This window comes from Astatotilapia calliptera, chromosome 23, assembly GCF_964374335.1.
Source record: "Astatotilapia calliptera chromosome 23, fAstCal68.1, whole genome shotgun sequence".
NCBI lineage: Eukaryota > Metazoa > Chordata > Actinopteri > Cichliformes > Cichlidae > Astatotilapia > Astatotilapia calliptera.
The window spans coordinates 8,078,733-8,099,985 of NC_137443.1; the positions used below are offsets into that span (position 1 = coordinate 8,078,733).

Here is a 21,253-nt window from a genome sequence, read left to right on the forward strand (position 1 = left end):
ACAGCTCTAACCTCGGGCCAAGGGCAGGGCTTCTTAACGTCAAAGCGAGGATGCAGCAGAAAAAAAAAGACAAGTGAAGATAAAATGGAGATACAACTTGAGCTTTTTCAGCACACAAAGTATGACACCATATAGATAAGAACTGTTAATTCATTCATACGCCATGAAAACTTCATATGAGGTAATAGAAAGGCAATGGTATTTTATCTGCACTAACAAAGGCTGATGGTTTAATATTGCCTGGAATTAGTCAGTCCTGCATGGTTTCATGTTTACTGCGTCAAAGTATAAAGAAAGAAGAACAGTCTCACCTCGCCTTCCACTCTTCATCCGCTTTGGAGCGGTTTTTCCGAGCAGCTCGCTGTTTTTCCTCGAGTCGCTTCTTCTCCTCGCTGGCGAGATCTATCAAAATATTTGACATTTTTTGAGGAAGCAAATGAAAATTTCCCCCCAGTTTCAGTTTAGGTTAAGTACCACCAATCATTACCGATGTCACCGTTCTCCATGGCTCGTATGTCCGGTCTGAGCCTGCAGTCAGTCTGAGGGATGACTCCCTCCATCTCCTTATGCAACTCATTCAGCTGCATCGCAAAGCATGTGAAGTTGTACATCTGCAATTAAAGATTGCGTTTGTACGTTAAAACATTGGATTTCTTCTAAGAGTACCCAATAAAGATCTAATGGTGCATTAATCAGCAGGACCTGGACAGAGTTAGCTGGTCTGGGTGCTATTTTCCACAGCAGCTGGCTGCCAGGAACCACCTCCACAGTGTCTGCAGGTGGTGAAGGAACCTCCTCCTGATCCTCAGCGCAACCCTGAACAGCACGACAAACACAAATAATGCTGAACAGACAGATGAGCTCCAGCCAAGATGCATCATTACAGAACGTGTTAAATATGAACACTAATGATCTCGGTCGCTTGCCATTTTTACCACTGGATGATATTACTCATGCAAACATCACAACAGTAAAGTGAAGGGATTCCACAGTGTTCAGTAATTCATACCGCATTGCTGCCCTTCTTGTCCTCTGCCCCTTTTTTGTTGTTTTTCTTGTGTGCTTCAAAGGCAGATGGGTCAACAACATAGAGGCACTCTGTCCACTTCCCATAGAGAGCACACAGCTTCTTTTTGCTGTCAAACACACACAGACTTCAGAGGAGTTGTTGTAATTTCGTGAATACGTACTCTAACCTTAACCATAACCACACAAACACACACGAATGTCCCGAGGCACAAACACTAGTAATGATTTCAGTTGTAATGATTTTTTTCCCCCATTCTGTTTTTAGTGTCAACATATCAAAAGCTCAAAAAAAGAGAGAAAAAACCCACACAACACTTTTGCGAGTGGGAGACTTCTGGAAATGTAATGTTTTGAATGAAACCAAAAATCTAGTTTTTGGCCTGGACATCACGTTGAGATAAAAAACAACAAGAAAAAACACAAGCTCTTCCCATCTTCTTGCTTGTTAGCATCTGTTATTGCTGCACATTATTTATCAGCATATAAATCTGGTCTGGCTCTTGTGATCATGCACACTAGTTATGTTTACGATGACTCACTGGATTTGCTTATCCTCCATCTTTAATCGAACTGCCCCTGTTTTTGTTTTTACCGTTTGCTGATTTTAACCGCCTCTCCCACACTCGAGTATTTTGACTTTTATTTTGTCAAAAAGGCAATTAACACTGCAATGAGTTATTAACCATATGAATTGTTAAGTGATTATTTGCACAATGATTCAATTTTAAAATAGGTTGATACTACATTTTGTAGATCCTAATTTACAAATGAAGCACCTTTAAAAAAACGCTGCTTATTCAGACATATCCACCCAAACATATGGGGAGGGGTGGATGAGGGAAAAATTGATAGTATAGGCAGATAAATAAGCTATCTGACACTCACTGTCATTCCATGTAATATGGAAGAAAACTAATGTTTCACAGTGTCCTATGGTATGTTTCAATGTGTGATGTAGATTCAGACTTAAAGGTTAAAGAGAAGGCATTTTCTCCCACTCTCACATCACTATTTTATTCAACATTCAAGACTGAAATCAGTCTTCTCTGCAAAGACGGCTCATTATTTACATCTCTGAACATCTTGCTCTACCTTTTATCCAGAATATATCCTTCAACTTTGTGTAGCTCTTTTCCAAAAAGGCCACATGGTTTGAAGTTCAAGTAGCACCTTTCACCAGTTCTAAGTGAAAAGAGAAACAGGATGAGTCACACAAGACTTCCTCATTTGCTCTGTCTGTTTTCTTCAAGAGCAACGCTTCCCCAAAATATTTTATCAGTTGTATCACACTTTTTCTTTAGCCGTAATTTGAAACACATGATACTTAGATATTAGGTCAGTGCTACGTGTTCCTTTTCATGGCTGCATGCATTGTGTTATAATGGAAGCATGAATAAAAGGAACACGTTATTAAGTAGCGTAGCTTAGCTGGCTAATGAAAGAAGTGTTTGATGTGAAACATCATGGCTTGAGGCCACTTTATTTTCTTTACTTGCCTTTATCTAAGAAAGAAAAACCTCTGTTATAAATTCCCATGAAAGTTAATGACAGCATTTTAAATCTTGTAACACAAACGTCAGACTGCTCTTAACAATACAACATAAAACACAGTTCTTTTGTTTGGTTGGCTAAGCATTGTTTCAATTTAACTTTACTGCATGTGCCAGTGATAACAATGGTTTCATTTTGTTTTTCATGAAATAATGTAATAAAGACCAAAGGCTGCTTCCTATTTGATTATCGCACATTAAAACATGTTTAAAATGCAAATGCAGACAGTATAACACTGTGAATCACATTTCCCTTTATTTCTTTGCCTTATTTTAATTAAGACATTTTAATGCTTCAATAATTCTCAACAAGTACTTTATGTACAAGCATTTTACATGCTGATCCTCTTACCTGTGGTTGACCACCTCCACATTTCCATACTGTTCAATCCACAGCTGACCAACAATGATATTGTGAACACAACATGTGGGATTTGTCCATGTGTAGGCTTCATTGTGCCTGGAGGGAAAAAAACCAAAACAGTTTGGCACAATGTGCACTTTCAAAATGGTAATAGAAAAGGCGATAGGCGAATTGGTAAAAGGATAAATATTGATACAGGTAATATTTCCTTTTTAAAAACAGCTAGCAGCTCTTACTTGGGCAGCTCCAGTGTGATTGTGCCTTTCGGCTCAGCTTCCACACTCTTGCCCCAGAACTTGAGTTTGGGATAAATAGAGCCATGAAAAACAAAGTCCTGCTTCAAGCCCTCAGCATGGAAGGCGCTGACCGGAGGGTGATGGCTCACCTGCTCTGAGATGAGCCTGAAGCCCAGATCCTCCCTGAAATAACCAGGGACACAGCTATGATGAATGGAGGCATTTGAAGACAGCTGTGTATGTTTGGTAAGCTGCACAGCAGAATTTAAGAACTTGTTGCTAGATAAAATACACTCAGTGGCCACTTTATTAGGCACACCTGCTCAACCACTTGTTAGCACAAATATGTAATCAGTCAATCACACTGAAGCAACTGTGTGCATTTAGGCGCACGTGACCTGCTGAACTTCAACATGGCATGATCGTGGGTGCCAGATGGGACTGTCTGACTGTGTCGCAGAAACTGCTCATCTACTGGGATTTTTTTGGCCCAAAACAGAGAAAACATCCAGTTAGCGTTAGCTCTCTGAATGCACAACATGTCGAACATTGAAGCAAATGGGTTACAACAGCAAAAGACCACACCAGGTACCACTCCTGCCAACTAAGTTTAAAATTCCCACAGCCAAAACTGGACAATACATGAATGGAAAAATATTGTTTGGTCTGATGAGTTTCCATCTCAGCTGTGACATTTGGATAGTAGGGTCAGAATTTCGTGTAAACAACATGAAAGAATGGATTCATCCTGCATTGTATCAACAATTCAGGCTAGTGCTGGTGTAATGGTGTGGCAGATATTTTTTTGGCACACTTTGAACAATGTTTAAACTCCACAGCCTACCTGAGTATTGTTGCTTACTAATTCTAGCTCTTTATGACCATAGTATACCCATTTTCTGCTTCCAGGAGAGTAACGGCCCTATCACAAAGCTCAAATTATCGCAAACTGTCTTTTTGAACATAAATAATCTGAAGTTAAAGTGGGATCTGATCTGCTATTCGCAATATGCACCTAATATAGTATCCAGTGAGTGTATTTTGTTAATTATCATCATAATTAATATCCTACACTAAAGACTGGGTACTTCAAAATGTTTAATTGCAAAGATATTGCTCAGATACATGTCAGGTTTGGACATAATCTGGACCAGCTCACTTACCTGACTAGTTCATAGGTTTCTCCCAGTAGAGGGTTGAATGGTTTACCTGTTCGCTCCCACTGGGAGGCCACAGCGGACACTGCAAACGCAGCCACACACTGCCACAGTAGATAAAAAACACACACCAAATCAGAGAAACTAAACTAGAAGCAAAAAATTGTTAAGCTGTGCCTGTGGGCAGTTTAAGTAGAAAACCTATGAACTACCTTCATTCTCTCAATAGAATCTGAAGATGCGTTGGCCTGGTGAATGAGGTACGTGTGCTCCATGTACTCTGTGAGACGCTGCAGGAAGCTAAGCGGCTCGTTGAAAATCACTGGCATTGTAATCTTGGAGAGCTCCTGAAAGGGACATCAAGGAGAATTGAAGGACAAGGTTTCATTACAAAGAGGAAATAAGGTCTTTTGACATGGCAGTGCTCCGAGCTGCTGAGTGTTAAAAAGGATCAGTGTTTGGTCGTTTGGTACATACAAGCATTTACGTTGCTCTGGACCAAAGTATCTACCGCATTAAGGTGAGTATTTATTGCTGTATTTGCTGGTAATAAAAGAAAAAGCTTCAGAAAATTCTTCAAATAGAAGAGTGACCTTGTGAGATGAAAGTCATCATGATTCATGAATACCCTGACACTTAACCTGAGACTTTCAGAATATGTGATTTTTTTTTGCTTGATCTCCCAAGTTCTGCTAGGAGTAGGTTAGTTACACAGATGTCATATTTTTTTTTTATAAAAAAGGGTTTGGAATTATATGTTTGGCTACTTGATAAATATAGAGTCATTCTCCATTAGCTCTTCTGGCCTCTATTTGGAATTTAAGTAGCTAAACGCTCAACTATTGTCACCACCAGTTGTCTAGCTTTCTTCTTCTTCTCTTTAGTGCTGAGAAAATAGTGTACATTGTGTTTTTTTCCACAGCTGCTTTCTGCGGTGCTTGGAAACTAAACCTAAGGGTTGGTTCAGAGCTGCAGATTTATAATACAGTCAATTTAAGTTTAGTGTGCACTAATGCAGCTTAGGCTAAAAAAATGTATTTGTTTTTGCTAGTATCAGGACATAAATCAACTTACTGGCAAACTATCGGAAAAAGAGTCACCACAAGTGTAACTAAGTGTTGTCTGCACCTGCACAAGGCTATTTTGCATGACAAGACCATAAATACCAAAGCAGTGGGTGGAATGATCCTCGTCATCATAATGGATGGGCAATAAAAAAAAACTCTAGAAAACCATTCTCACCATTCCAATGCAGTTCCTCAGAATACTCCAAATGCTGAAGTCATTTCTCGAAAACATTGGCGCCGGTAAGCTTGTCCTAAAATGACAAAATTACAGTACTTCTAAAAAGTGTATGTGATGCTTTCATTTTGTTCTAATGCACTAAAAATATTCCACTGGAGTAAATGTGCCAGACATACAATACCTGCTGCAAGCATCACATCAAGTGAATATAGTCAACAATAGCCTAATGTATTATGTGACACACTGGAACAAAGCCCAGACAGACAATACCAGCAGCAAAGGTGGTTAGCAGGAATCATCCACCAGCAGCACTTATGTCCTGTCTGTCTCAAACTGTCTAATAAGGTGTGCAGGCTGGAGATTCGTTTAAAGTACAAAAATAAAATGTAAAAACTGAGGCGTTAGCGTAATGATGACATTTAAAAAAATCACCCAAATAATGTGAACCGCACTCCCCAGCTGCCCGAGGGATCAGCCAACAAGGGATCATACTGCAAACTGATTATTGCATTACACTGTGACCTTATCAATATTTAACGGCTCCAACAGAGAGCGGAGTCCTTTCTATACTACAACTCCTTCTTGTGCCTTTACCAGGCTGCCCATGACTCTAAATTATTCACACGGTGAAGTGGAAACACCTCAAGAAGTTAAAAAGATCACTGAAAAAAAAAAAAAAAAGGACTGTTCGAGTGGGTTATTAAATATCTAACACTGCATAGGTCTAACAACAATATAGATTTGATGAAAATAGGCTTATGGAAAAAAGATTATAGATTATAGTGGTAGTAGTAAAGATTAAATGAGAGTGATACATTTAAGAAAAAAACCCTCAAATTTCTCAGAGAAAAACTTTTATACTTTTGTGAAGACACTTTTTAAATTGATTTATTTTTGCTTTTTATCAGAAAACCACATTGTTTTGCTTAGCAACGTTGGATTAACGTGATCACACCCCTTACGCCATTAACAATGTCACATAAACTCAAATGGGAGGAAGTGCAACCATATCAATAATGTTACCAAGAACATCTTTGCTTCTTTACTACTTGCTTTGTAGTTCCTAATGAACAAAAAATATCATCCCGGCCAAATTTTCGTTGCTTTTCAGTTACATCAACTAAATAAGCTTTTAATCCAACCAAGTGGTGACATCGGTGGTACGATGAGGTTGATCCATCCTTGTAATGTGAAGCAGTGACTAAAATACATTCACCGTGTTCTTGAAAATATTTGAATTTAAATTTTTAAAATAAATTTACAATGTTTAAATAAAAGAAATTTAATTCATTTGACAGGAGTGATACATGTAAACACTGTTACATTTAAATGAAAGTGCAACTGACTGTTATACCTTAGGCTTTTAAAGATACAGCACTCTAATATAAACATAAAGACCATCTATAAACTGAGACAGACAAACAACCACGCAAACAGTAATTATAACAAAAATGATAAAGACTGGACATAAAGACTGAAAACAAAAACAAACAAACAAACAAACAAACAACCCCCCCAAGACATTGCATGCATTAAAAACTGATTTAAGTGATGAAATATTTGCTTTAGTTTAAACCATAGTGTTGTACAAATATAGAACTTTAAAGTCAGTGAATGTCGTTATATGTGATGGCAGCAATAGTTTAGATTTTGCTTATTTACACTAGCTTGTCTACATGTGAGAGACAGACACGCTCTCTAGTTTAAAGATTAGGCTTAAAGCTTTCTTTGTTAATAAAGCACATAGATACGGCTGGATCAGATGACCCTGAACCCTCTCTTAGTTATGCTGCAGTAGGCTTAGACTGCAGAGTCTTCATGTGATGTATTGTTTCTTCTTTACTGCTTTCTTTTCACTCTGTGAGTGTTTATACACCTGTACTCCATTTAATCATTAGTAATCATTAAACTCTGGCCCTCTCTCCCATAGTGTTGTTTCTCTTCCCTTACCTCTAACTGGTCCCAGGTGGCTGCCCCTCCCTCTTTCTGCTGGAGATTTTTTCCTGTTTAAAGGGAGATTTTCCTTCCTACTTTCGCCAAGTACATGCTTATTGTGGGTCATGTGAGTGTTAGGGTTTGTTTCTAATATTGGAGGGTCTTTACATTATAATGTAAACTGTTTTGAGGTGAACATGGTTCTGAACTGGTACTAGTAAATAAAATAAAACTGATTTTAATTGTAGTGGCCCATTTTTAAAGTTTTATTTTATGTGGGTAAGGCCCTTCACAGATTTAAAAAAAGATTTTATGAACAAGAAATGTATCAAATTCTCAGAGCTGAATAAATTATATATCTTTTGAAATGCATAATGGTTTATTTTTTTTTATTAATGGTTATATTTAGTCTTATTTTGGTTACCTCCACTCAAACATACAAAATGAAAAATATTTCCCAAAGTCTGACTGGGATTCTAATTTGGAATCCTAGACAACACCAAGCTATACAAAATTATTATACATACATAAATTACTTTATGTATTCACTTATCTATTGTCTTATTTAGTCCCTTCTCATCAGTACTGACTGATTTTCAATAAGATACAAGTAAATATTTTACTTTAAATTATATTTAATATTTTGCAAACTAAAAACAGATCACTGAAAAACTCTTCAGCCTTCTGTGATGATACATAAATGTTTGCATCATCAGCATAGAAATGACACTTTATACAGTAGGCATCTGATAATAATAATATAATAATATATGCATAATATATCTGCAAGAGATTGTTGGTCTTAGAACAGAACCATGCAGGCATTCCACAAAGTTCCACTTCATAAGAACGGGCACTGGAAAAGGTTTTATTCTGGAGTGGAACATCCGTTTGACAGTAGAGCGGACATTCCAGAATGCTCATGATGTGCAATTTCAACTTCCTCTAAGTTTTTCAAGCATGCCTCAAAACTAGCTTAAAGCTTACTGGGAAGAAATAATCTCTTTAAGATTATGTTAAAGAGACTCAGAATTCATAGTATGAGGATCTTCAAGTAAGAAAAATACCAGTCCTACTACTTTATCCTTACTTTCTGTTCAATTACAGGTTGGCACTTGAATTTCTTGGTCAAAACACAGATTTTTTTAAACCAGCTGTTAAATCAATTTTCATAAACCTTCACAATCTCAAGAAGAATTAGGTTCTCTTAACTTAAAAATAAGTGTTGCTTTAAAATAAAATAAAAAATTCTCCAATTCCTGACAGACTGAACATATGTTAGTGGTTTCCCTCGGGTATGTTTTTATTAGATTAGCATCAGCTCTTTAGTCTTTAAATTACACAGTTGACTAAATATTCCCTGAACTGGACAAGTGTTTAAGAAAGTGGAAGGACAGCTTAATAAAATACTTTCATGTGTTAGCTAATGGAGTCTCTGATAACTCTATAAATTTGCAGTCAGTTCTTCTACTAAATGGTCAAATTAGGCATTAAGTGCATTTGTAATCTATCGTACAATCAGAACCTCAGAATCAATTTTCTGAGAATATGACCCATTGTCTAGGCCACCCTAAATTTTTTCTTTTTTTTTTTTTTTAACCTAATATGCTGTTACACATATCTGACACTAATAACAAATTTGAATTAAAGAATTAAAAATTCAACAATATTAGGCTGCTATGTTGTATGAAAGGGCAGTGACTTTGATGGGCTTGTTCATCTTTGGATGTGAGATTAAAAGAACCAGAGGTCAACAGTCCATTTAAGAAACTGTGATGGCGTATTGCAGAGCTGACCTATGCTTTGTTATCCCATTGGGTTGAGTCTCAGCCTTGTCACCATGGTGATCCTGCTCCAGCGTGCTGGCGGGGCTGCTGCAAGTGCTGCTTAACATGACAGAGCCTTCGTCCTCGTCCTCGTCTTCCTCACAGGATTGGCTGGCTACCGTCTCAAAGCCGCTCAGGGAAAGCTCAGATTCTGAGTCTGGTGGAGACAAACACATGTAGAGGAGTCACTGCAGGATTACTGTTCAACTGAATATCCTCTGAGTATCTAGAAAAAAGTATTGCTATTAGATAGTTTGTCAATTAGAAGGCACAGAAAATTGTGTATTATCTCAAAATTAAGAAATACTTTTTGTTTATCAAATGTTAAAAGGACAGTATAGTTTCCTTCCCATTACTGTAAGCTGACCGATCGATGTAAAACACCCACCATTAAAAAAAAACCCATTTATGGGCATTATGAATGTGCCTGTACATTTGAGAACAGTGTTGCCGTGAGTTTGATTACAAAACACCAAAGACAAATTTAATTGATACGGATATATTGTTGTAAAATTTATATTGTTTTCCAAAACTAAATTTATAAGCTCAGCGTCCAAAATTTTGAAAAAAAAAAAAAAGATGTACTACGAGTTGGAAGTATTCATTTTTGCAACAGATACACAGCACAAAAAATATGAATGACTTTTGGTTGAATGCATCAAATAGAAATTTAAAAAGCTGATCAAGGACCAAATCTGATTTCACAAAACAGCTTTGTGTGATTGAGAAGTCATTCGCTTCCTTGTGTTACACTTGACTCAGTAATTGAAGTAATGAAAACGTGAGCATCAAGTGAAATATATAAGAATGCTAAAAAAAGTGACTTTCACAACCTACGAAAAGGAAAGCTATCAACTTACGAAAGAACAGATAAATAAAAGTCTAACAAGCGCTCTGTCTTATAATTTAGATGCAGTTTGGAAAATTAGAATTGCAAAACGCATCATTAGCAGCTTAAATTTGCTGTGAATGATCTAAAGCACTGACAGCTGAGATAACTTCATCACATGGGGGCTGCAGATTTGTCAGCTGCATATCTATGATATGCATCTCCCTATCCATCACATCCCAAAAGTGCTCTATTGGATTGAGATCTAGTGGCTATGAAGGCCATTTGGGCTCATTAACGTCATTGTCATGTTCAAGAGATCATGTGAATGGTTTCTGACATGTTGCATCAGCCTGCTAGAAGCAGAAAGGGTGGACATGGTCAGTAACAATGCTCGGCATAAGCTATAGTATTTAAGCGATGTTCAAATGGTGCTAAGGAGCCAAAAGTGTGCCAAGCCCAAACTGCCATAACCCATCTTCTACAAGGTTCACAGTATTTTGCATTTAGAGACATTCTTCTGCGTATCTTGGTTGTAACAATTCATTCTTTGAGTTACTGTCGCCCCTAGTACCAACAAGGCATTTTCGCTACCACATTTTCTCTTTTTCTGACCACTCTTTCTAAATCCTAGATATGGTTGTGTAGTAAAATCCCAGTATAACAGCCATTTCTGAAATACTCAGATCAACACATTCAAAGTCACTTAAATCATCTTTCTTCCCCGTTCTCATGCTCAGTTAGAACTTCAGCAGGTCATCTCAACCATGTCTACACACCTAAATGCATTGAATTGCTGCCATGTGATTGACTGATTAGATATTTATTTAGGCAGCGACTTGTTTACTCGTAGCCGCCCGGTAAAGTGTGCGATACAAAGAAGTTAGTTACTTCCTGATGAAGTATATAAAATCAAATCAGATCTGTGACTCGGATATTTGTTTCCCAGTTTTGCATTCAAAATAAAAAGACGAAAAGGAAAAACACTGCATTATTTGATTTTTCTCTGTGCCGCATTTATCATTTTCTGATTTTTTTATTCTCAGAACAAATTATACACTGATTACTCAACAACCACTGTTAAGGGAGTAACCAAAAAACAAAGTGTAATTCTGTCACTTTCGTGTTATTAGTATACAAAACATACAATTATTCATTTTTTTCTTGTTTGGATGCTTTCTTTTTTTTAAAACTAATTTTATGCTAACACTTTGATTGTGCTACAAAAAAAGACAAAAAAAAAACAACCCTAAACCATTATTCACAAAAAACATTCAGTCATGCTCCACAACAATCAGTGCAAATGTCCCATGCAGCTCTGTTATTATTTCATTTTCTTCAGCCATGACTCCCTTTTATCTATGAAAGCTGGTTAGATAACTCATCAGGAAAATCAAACAAATGAAATTTAAAAAAAAAGTTTGAATAAATTCAAAACAAGCGAAAACACCACCAAGTCCGAAATTTTCTCTTTTGTAGATTTTTTTTTTTTTTTTTTAATCTTAGCAAGCATTGCTGGTATATATTTTTTATGTTTGTAGAACATGCAGGACTTTTTCACAGCATATTCATTTTCAACAGAACCACTTGGGGCTCGAGGAGCGGCAAACATACCGAAAGCATTCACTGACAGGAAAAAGTACTCCAGTGTCCTATAGGTGGATGAAAGAGCATTGAGCGTGAGTAGGAGCTTGCCACAAAGTCTCCTGCGTGTTTAATAACCTGTCAACTCACCAGAAACGGCGTCGTGGAACTCATCCTCGCTGAGGGCACTCCGTGGTGAAGATCCCTTGACGACGGATTGCTCAAGTTCGTGGTGCTCTGTGGCGAGAGTCTGCAGTGCCTCAGAGAGGATCTTATTCTTCTCCACCTCCTGCTCCAATTTCAGACTGCGCACCTGAGCTCACCACACACAAACACACACAGACAAAAGGAAACACGCTAATCACTCTCAGAAACAGAAACCATCATGAATTCTATCCTCTGCACTCGATAACCACGAGCAAAAGATGGCCAAGCGTTCTCCAGGCTACCAAAATTTTATTCAAAGTCTCATTAAAAACAGAGGACAAATGTGCATGACTATGAGACAGGCTTTGATGGCAGCAGGTCTGCAAGTAAACACCATGTTGACTGACTGATCCCCCCTCTGTTCTGTCCTCTCATTATCAGACCCATGGCGAGAGAGACAGAGATGGAGCTGAGAGGGTTGAGCCATGTTTATCTGTAATGGAGGCCAGCAGCCTTGATGCTGCCGTCTCAAATAGCCTGCCGGAGAACACGAGTCCCGTAGAAGAGAGGGAATCAAATGACGGATAATGGACTCCGATATAAACCATTAGCTAAACCTTCCTTTTACACAAAACATTAGTGCTGATAATATGAAGGTGTGCTCACTTTTACTTCACTATTTCCACGGAAAGGCTGACATTGTGCAAATGCAAAATTAAAGTCCACTGACGAGGCAGGGGTTTACTTTGGATTGTCAAAGTAACAGAAGAGGGAGAAATGATTATAAATGATCATCCACAAGAGAAGAGAAAGCTAAATGAAGTGGGGTGGAAGTGCTGTATGATGACAGAGTGCAGATCACTTGACATCTCTGCACAATTATGAACTTAGAGAGGAAATTCCTCCTGCTGACCCCTCCACAGGTGGTGTATAAATACAAAGCAGGGCTGCAGGGCCTGGAAGTGAGTCAGTATATTTCCTTTGCAGGGGGAGTAAGCATAGGCCCAACTTCTTCATTTAGCCGGCGAACCATCATTTACAGACGGAGCTATACTGTATAGTTTGAATTATCTCTATTGAGACTAGGCCTATTCATGGTGAGTTCTGAGATTCTGTGAGTCTTTTATCATGTGCTCTGCCTCTGCAGATTGCAGTTCAAAAGGCTGTGCAGCTGAGCGATCGAGGCCCGGCCCACATGTAAAGACTGAATGCACTGGACTGGCTGTTAAACTCAGAACATTCAAACTGTTCCTGGCAGCCCCAGCTTCATCAGCTGCTGTCTTCTTCTTAAAGATCCCCACAGAAATTATTGAAGTTGTGTTACTGAGCATTTGTGAAGAGACGGAGTCTATATAAAAAACTGGGAAAAAAAGGACATACACATTGTGACTGAAGAGAGGGTTTTTTTCTCCATCATCTAATGATTATATTCAGGGTTTGGTTTTGTCTGGTCTTTTCATGTGCTGCAGAAAATGAGCAGCAGTGGGAATGTCATGCATAAAAGGGTTGAATCTATGCATTGATGTGAAGGTAAACATGCCTTGATTTACATAGCCAGCATCTCAAGTGTACATTTATCACAGCAGTGCATCAAAAGCAGCAGCACTACGAGACATCATTTTTCACAATCAAAAGAGGGACAAATTCTTATTCTGGTGAAACATTCAAACACAAATCTGATTCAGAAAGTGCTGCAAATTAAAACCGCGACAGGATGCAACTTAACACTCTCACTTTTACAGATTCAGTGCTTTACTGCACAAAAAAAAGAAAAAAGATGGCACTTTCACATTACGATAGTAATCAGAAATGCAGTCGTTGACATGTTGTAAATTATATGCATCATCAATGAATAGTGGTTTTTCTTCTGCATCAAAAACCAGATTAAATCGGAATTATCTATAAACACATCGGCCCTTCCACTGAAGAACTTGCACACATACCCACACAGATTACAGAGTTCGACTGTTAAATAAACACTGAGAATTATTAGTATTTGCATTAAAGATATGTACTGCAAATGACTGTGCCGCACTGTTTATATTGTATTAACTGGCTGCTGATTTATGTAATAAAAGTTTGAGCCATGCACATAGCATGGATATAGGGATGGCAATATGAGGCTGGCAATCCATTTCTTTTACCCAGAATATTATAGCAGTGTCATTGCAATCCATTCATGACTTCTACTTACTTTGGTGACTCCTTTGACTTTTGTCCTTCTCACAATGCCATTATCAGCCCGTTAAATATTTGGTTTAAGACCAAATATGTTTAAAACCATTTCTTCTAGTTTAATCGTGCATAGAAAATGAGACATTCTAGTCCTGTTTTTTTAACCACACACAATTTTACATTTGATTGACAATATCAGTTTCACTGAACCAAAATATTCTGTGGCAGTATATCCCCTTACTGAGAAATTATCAGTCTACTGCTTTGGCTTATGTTTGACCCTGAATACAACCGGGCTTTACGCCAGTGTAATAACTTGGCTGAACACCCTGCTCGTCTTTGCGCTCCTAATCCAATTTTACAACCTGATGCCTTCAGTTTAGTTTCAACTGAATTACTCTATGCAAGTCTGCAATTCATTCATAACTTTTCACAACTCAAAAAAAAAAAAAAAATCCACATCAGCTGGCGAAACCTCGTGCACTAAAGAGCAGATTATGAATTGTGTTACATGTTTTACAAACTTATTTTAATCTGAGAAAGATGAGAAGTTGCATAAATGTAACAAAATGGAATTCAATTACTTTCAAATATATAAAGAATGTATTTAAATGGATATAGTGCAAAAAAAAAAAAAAAACCCCACCACATCTGCAAGACTAGCATCTGAGGCTAAGAGTGCTATATATATACTCTACACATGGATATATATTTATTTGTTCTATAAATTATCTTAAAAAGCTACTAGGTTTTCCTTGTAATTGTGTTCAGGTAGAGCACAATAAAAGTGATCATCAGCTCACACGCTTCAGTACTTCAAATTATCTTATTACATCTTAGTAGAGGGTGACATTTCGAGCACACTCACTCTTCAGATAATGAAACACAAGGCGGTCTCTATCTTAAATCACCTGTGATTGGCGACATAACCACACCCCATAATACCCAATCAGAACCACATGTTACTTAGGTCAAACAATTTATAAATAAATTCAGAATCCACTTCAAGATTTTGACTTTGACATTCAGGGCTCTGCATGGACAAGCACCAACCTATATCAGAGATATTTTACATTCTTACATCCCCAGCAGGTCCCTGAGGTCATGTGACCAGGGCTTGCTGGTCGTCCAACATATGAGACTGAAAACAAAAGGCAATAGAGCGTTTGTAACTGTGGCCCCCAGACTCTGGAACTCCCTTCCTTTGAGCCTGAGATCTGTGGACTCAGTGGTTTCACTTAAAAAAAAAAACAGCTAAAAACTCATCTTTTAAAACTTGCTTTTGGTTGATTTCTGTTTTTATGTTTTATCTTGAAAGGTGCTATACAAATAAAATTTTACTTACGTACATATATAATACATATTTTAAAGTAATATATTTTGGCTCTGCAATAACTTTGAAAGGTTAGTGCCTAGAAAGACAAAAATAGAAACTCATAAAAAAAAAAATCTAAATACCAAGTAACAAACACAAAAAAAAAACAAAAACACCCATAATGTCTAAAGCAGAGGTTCCCAAAGTGTGGGGCCCGCGGTATGAAAAACAAAACAAAAAGCAAAAACAAAGAACGAACCCTTGGACACTGCTAGCATCATTCTCCGTTTTCGGTGATTCGAAACGCCGTTTACGTGTGGACGAAAGGTCCAAACTCATAGAAACAGCTGCGTTTTCAAAAATACCCGTGTAGGTGTGGACGCAGCGTAAAAGAGTTAGTAGTGTATTTTATTGCTGCCTGTAATTTATTGCAGTTTACTTGTATTTGCTTAATTGTTTACTAAATGTTTGAGGTTTGAAATAAACTGCAATGGAGTTTGAAAACAAAATGTGTGTGTGTGTGTGTGTGTGTGTGTGTGTGTGTGTGGGGGGGGGGGGGGGGGGGGTGTAACAGTTTTCTTGTAAAACAAAGGGGGGCCCAGCAAAAAAGTTTGGAACCACTGCTTTAATGGAAAAAGTTTTTTTCTTGTTGTTTTTTTCTGATCTCGTTCGAAGAGGATCAAATATTCATTAATTTATTGATGTGTAAACAAACCGTCCCCACCTGACAGTGTTTTTGTAATTGTTCTGAGCCCAACAGCAACAAAATTCAAATGTGCTGCCTGAGAGCCTGACGATCACAGCCGTTTCGAATCTGCTTTCAGCCTTGTCCCCGGCGTACAGAGATTTTCAATTTTTCTCTGAATCTTTAAAAATATTATGAAGCACAGAGGCTGAAATCCCCCAATCTTTGTAGGGTCGATACTAATATAAAAAACAAGTTTTACATCATCAGGAAGGCAAAATTTGTTTCAAACACTCTGTTCCTTTTTTTCTTTGCTCTACATAATTTAAAGAAAGTGTATATCGCCAATATTGCCAATTCAACAGCATAACCCCTAATTTGGAGCAGAGGACATCCACCCAACTGCTGTTCAAATCTTTTGTTTGTGAGGAACAGCTAATGAGAAGAAAGTTGGCATAACAAAAATGTGTTTATGAAGATAGAACAGCTGTTTAAAACAGCTTTTGAACGGTCAGTCATGCAAAGCTACTTTAATGTGGTTCAAGAGTAATAAAAAATATGCATACATAAATGAGCTTTATAGGTCAACGTGTTGCTTGGACTTTTGCAGAATGGCGAATCCCTCCCCACATTTATTGCTGAAAGACTCATCCTTGCTGTAAAGCTTTTCTTTTATACCAGTCATGCACTGACCTTTTGCCATTTAACCTAATTAGCTGTGAGAAGTTCTTTCAGGTGTTTTCTTCTTTGTTGTTGTTGCTTTTAATACAACTTTTCCAGTGTTTCATATGCCGCCCCTCCCAAATCACTTTGAAATGTGTTGCTAGAAGTTCATAAATTAGCATATTTCATAAAAACAAAACAAAAAAAACAAAAAAAACAAAAAAAACCCTTCTCCTATTCAACATGTGTTATGCTTTCATTGTCTTTACGGTATTTTGAATCAATTGCAGGTTTTAAATGATTATTGCATTCTCTTCTAGATTGTTGCAAAATTGAGGTTGCTATAAGCGGTATAATCTACCTGTTTTCATGAGGGGGTGTATTCTAGCCCCCGAATCCTTCCATTTTAATCAAATCCATTGAATCAAAAACAAAGAAAAAAACCCCATGTGTAAGCATATAATCACTTCCACTCAGTCCGCTGAGCTGCTTTTGTTAGAGTGAATTTTTCCAGCATCTTTTTGTGTAGGATAATTTCTTTTTACATCCCAAAGATATACATCATCTTACTGAGCCCCAACAGTCTCAATATAACACTTACAGATATCAAGTTATTTAAAATGTCACTGTAATCTCATTTATCTCCTTTCTATGATCCAAGTAAACTTAGATAATAACCGTCTTCAGTTAATGGTGACTAAAATGCTGATAATCAGCTGAAAAACATAGTCACAGTCACTAGGCTCTCAAATAAAAGTTTAAATTTGTCTTTGGAAGGTCACACTCACCCCTTCCTGTCTGGAGAAGAGGCTGAGACAAATGTTGAGATTGGAAGTGGTTTCGCTGGATAATTCACATATTTCTTGCATCTTTTGCAGTATTGTTGATGGAAATTCTGAGGGGATAAAACACATAAAGTAATGAATGCAATGGAAAAGTCACAACTTTGAGCTATTACAGTTTGTTTGTTTTTTTAAACGCTCTTAGAACATGTATAAAGAGCAAGCACACTGCAGAAACCTCTAATGACAGTGCCAGATGGCTGCGTCTTAATTAACAGTCTTTCAGACATTACTGTGCATTTAAATCTGTTTGAAGACTCTTGTAATTTTAAATCAAAAGGTTTTCATTTCACCTCCTGTGTAAGTGTGTTTCTCCTCGTCTACGTACTGTATATTACATAACAAAGAAAAGTGAAATAAAAGGCTTTACTTTCTGACAGCTCTTCATTCTTCAGCATGGACAGGAGCGCTGCGACCTCCTTCTCCAGATTTTTCTGGCTGACATCTGCAACCTGGTGATTTAGAGAGATGGGAGAAGACTGCAGATCAACAAAAAGTAGCACGGGGTGGGTGGACTAGTTCACAGAAAACACTATGGGTCGTTAAGCCAACATGCTAATTAGGCTCGCTTTCTGTTTGCAGCCACCTGTAGTGAACTTGTTAGCTCTCCAAGTGACATCACTTCTTCGTATTCCTCCTCTTCGCTCCCTTGCTCTTGGGAGCAGTAGTATGTGCTGTAAGCTGCGTGCTCCTCCAATGTATCAACCCATGCCTTAAAGAAAGACAAACAAAGGACAGAAAAACCAAAAAGCTTACTTAGTTATTTGACTGATCTTGACCTTTATGTGTTTTTGAAATACTATAGGAAACATGTTTATTATTATTATTATTTCTTTTTAGAGGAGCATCAGGAGAGAAGATGAAAATAAGCTAGCCAGGCTCTCTCTGTAAAGGTCATAAAATATATAATCTGCCTCTAAAGTTTACTAGCTGACAAATTTTACTGTGATTTGTTATATATATTAAAAACAAACAAACTTGTACTTATTTCCAGCTAACGACTGTTTTCCCAAATTGCCAAAATTTTCTTTTAGAACACAGCTTGCATTTCAAATTTTAGTAGTATATTTTACATAATGGCCGGGACTTTTAATTACATTCTTTATCAGCTACTTACGCTGATACATAATTCATAGCAATGCAAGAGACAAAGTAGACAACGATTTCTCATCTAGAGCGACAACGTCTTAGCATCTGAACAGCTCGCATAACAACTACAAAAGTCAAGTAATAATCCTGTGAATAACTCAATGTAATGATGCAAATTCTCACACCTGGGTTGTTATAATGACTAAACAAACAAAGAGTTAATTAATGAGCTTGGGGTGCATTTGAGATTTTACACTTTTGCATAAAGCCTGAGAAAAGCTAAAAATTACATTTTACTTCAAGATTTCAAAACATATGATTAGAGAACTGTTAATAAATTTCTGTTTGTTTAAATGCACTTAAAGAACACTGGGGTAACCCAGTAAAGAGAAGAACTTTATTCATCTACCAATGGATTCCACACATGTGGAACATTTACAGTGTAAGGAAAGGTAGTAAGTTAGGTTATTAGTTAAGATTGCAACTTAGCTTTTTCCCCATTTCAGAGCTATTGCAAAAACTTTGCAGAAAACGAAGGTCAGGAGATAACAGGAATTTTTAAAAAGTGTTTGAAATGACAACCCGAGGAGAAACCAAACTTACTTTTCTTGTTCCCTCTGGGTCATTTTTAGGTGATACTTTAAAGTGGTGCACACTGTCATCAAAGCACTTGAGAGTGAAAAAGCAGTTATCTTTGGCTCTTATCTGGAAATGAGAAACATCAGAAGCTTTCATTTGTGGAAAAGCAGAAGCTACACGAAGACAAATTCAGCACAGGGGTCAAAAAAAAGGGAACGCAATGTTGAATGTTGGCTTACCAAACAGTGAGCGTTTGTGAGGGACTTACAGCCTTGCCTTCTTTCACCGGCAGCTGCTTCTGACCTTCATAGAAGAAAGAAAAACAGATTGAGGCCTTTTCCATTTCACTTGGAATCTCAACAGTTGATAGATGATAGAAGGAAAGGTATACGGGAAATAATTCTCCTCTTCTTTACTCATTTGTCTCTCATCTATAGCAGCGGTCCACAATCTTTTTTGCACCACCAACCGGTTTATGATCTGACAATATTTTCACGGACTGGCCTTGTCGCGGATAAATACAACAAAAAAGAAGATTTATTCATAACACACGGGAAAAGACCGAGGGAAACCGAGTTAATGATAAAACAGACAAAAAAAAATAATGTTAAAAACCATTAAAACCCCTAAAAACGATGAATTTCACACCCGAGCCTAAACTCTCGCAGCCCGGTACCAAACGACTCATGGGCCAGTCCGTGGCCCCGGGGGTTGGGGACCGCTGATCTATAGCACCTTTCTAATCAAAACTGTGCAGCACTTCCATTTATCTCTAGCTAAGACCTTTTCACACGTCTGATTCAAGGAGCACAGACAAAATGAGGGATGCACCTACTGTTTTGAGTACCAGGATATAACACCATCTTGAAGGACGACCCAGTAAGAGCGCCATCCAAAAAATCTGGAGCTCTGCAGGAAGCCACACAAGTGAAGAATCAGCAGTCTAATTTTTCAATTAAATATTTTTTAGCCTTTTCTGATTTCACTAGTGGCTGAAAGAGACTATTTATTACAATAGATTTCAGCAAAGTGGACCTGTTATATTCATCTCCAGCTTGATATTTTCATTGCTGCAAACCACTAAATCACACGATTCACATTTAAATCATCCTTATTTATCTTATCTTGGCTCCTCAGTTCATCCACTAAGTGAAACAGATTTCTTTGCCGTCCCAATGTTAACAACAAGTCTGAACAGCAGTGTGTGTGTGGGCATCCTAAAATCACACATTTGCACCTGTAAAGCCACAAAACAGCATTTTGTTGGAGCTCTTTTAGCGTTGCAGCGATGCAACATAACAATATGGGGATCTTGGATTGGTGATGGAAGTGTCGGACCGGTGCCTAATGTCTTCACCAGCACATCCCAAAGGTTCCATATTAAGCTCAGGATTCCGTGTCGATCAATCGATGCGTGAAAATGATTGATTTCACTGTAAGGCACTCAAACTAATCCATGATCATGATCATTCAATATTTTGTTTTGACTGCATTTCTTCTTCTGGGTTTTAATAATGTGATACGCAGTTCTTTGTAGTTTTAAAACGTTTTCTTTGTGTGATGCAATAATGTAACCTTTGTTCACATGAACGCAGGATATGGTTGTTTAAGAAATGAGATGCTATTCTCTGAATCAGATTGGGTTAAATAACATTTTACCAGGTGAAACATATTAATCACAACAGTAATTGTGCAGTGGAAGTTTCTTAGCTGTTTGCATAGGCAGTTTTTATTTATTTATTTAGTCTGGGTATTGTATATTGAATATAACTTAAAAGCAAAATGAGCAATAAATAAGTTCAATGTAAGTTTAATAAACTTAACACAGGATTCTTCCAGATAATTTAAAAAACCTGTAAGGTTGAGTTTTAAATATTTCAGTTTCAGTTTCACAGAATTTATGTTTTGACTTTGTTTCTCAGAAACAGAAGCCAGTCAGAGGTGTGGAATGCAAACTGTGTTTTTCTCCAGTACAATAATGTTTGGCTCACACTGATCACTGA

General features: G+C 37.5%; 1 protein-coding gene across 3 annotated transcripts in view; it reads right to left on the bottom strand.

The window, feature by feature from the left end:
* osbpl1a (oxysterol binding protein-like 1A) overlaps positions 1-21,253 on the bottom strand; it is a 32,152-nt gene that overhangs the window by 889 nt on the left and 10,010 nt on the right. The window contains exons 10-28 of one of the 3 annotated variants that reach the window (XM_080297386.1): positions 20,086-20,159; positions 19,490-19,553; positions 19,275-19,376; positions 18,169-18,294; positions 17,953-18,034; positions 17,529-17,635; positions 11,906-12,068; positions 9,313-9,499; positions 5,579-5,654; positions 4,549-4,683; positions 4,343-4,440; positions 3,180-3,362; positions 2,932-3,039; positions 2,122-2,211; positions 1,010-1,136; positions 703-816; positions 488-611; positions 312-402; positions 12-29 (exon numbers count right to left, since the gene is read on the bottom strand). In XM_080297386.1, the coding sequence (XP_080153512.1) occupies positions 12-29; positions 312-402; positions 488-611; positions 703-816; positions 1,010-1,136; positions 2,122-2,211; positions 2,932-3,039; positions 3,180-3,362; positions 4,343-4,440; positions 4,549-4,683; positions 5,579-5,654; positions 9,313-9,499; positions 11,906-12,068; positions 17,529-17,635; positions 17,953-18,034; positions 18,169-18,294; positions 19,275-19,376; positions 19,490-19,553; positions 20,086-20,159 (2,069 nt within the window). Of the gene's footprint in view, positions 1-11; positions 33-311; positions 403-487; positions 612-702; positions 817-1,009; positions 1,137-2,121; positions 2,212-2,931; positions 3,040-3,179; positions 3,363-4,342; positions 4,441-4,548; positions 4,684-5,578; positions 5,655-9,312; positions 9,500-11,905; positions 12,069-17,528; positions 17,636-17,952; positions 18,035-18,168; positions 18,295-19,274; positions 19,377-19,489; positions 19,554-20,085; positions 20,160-21,253 lie in introns of all 3 variants that reach the window. The other 2 variants (XM_026158020.2, XM_080297387.1) reach the window with 2 other exon arrangements.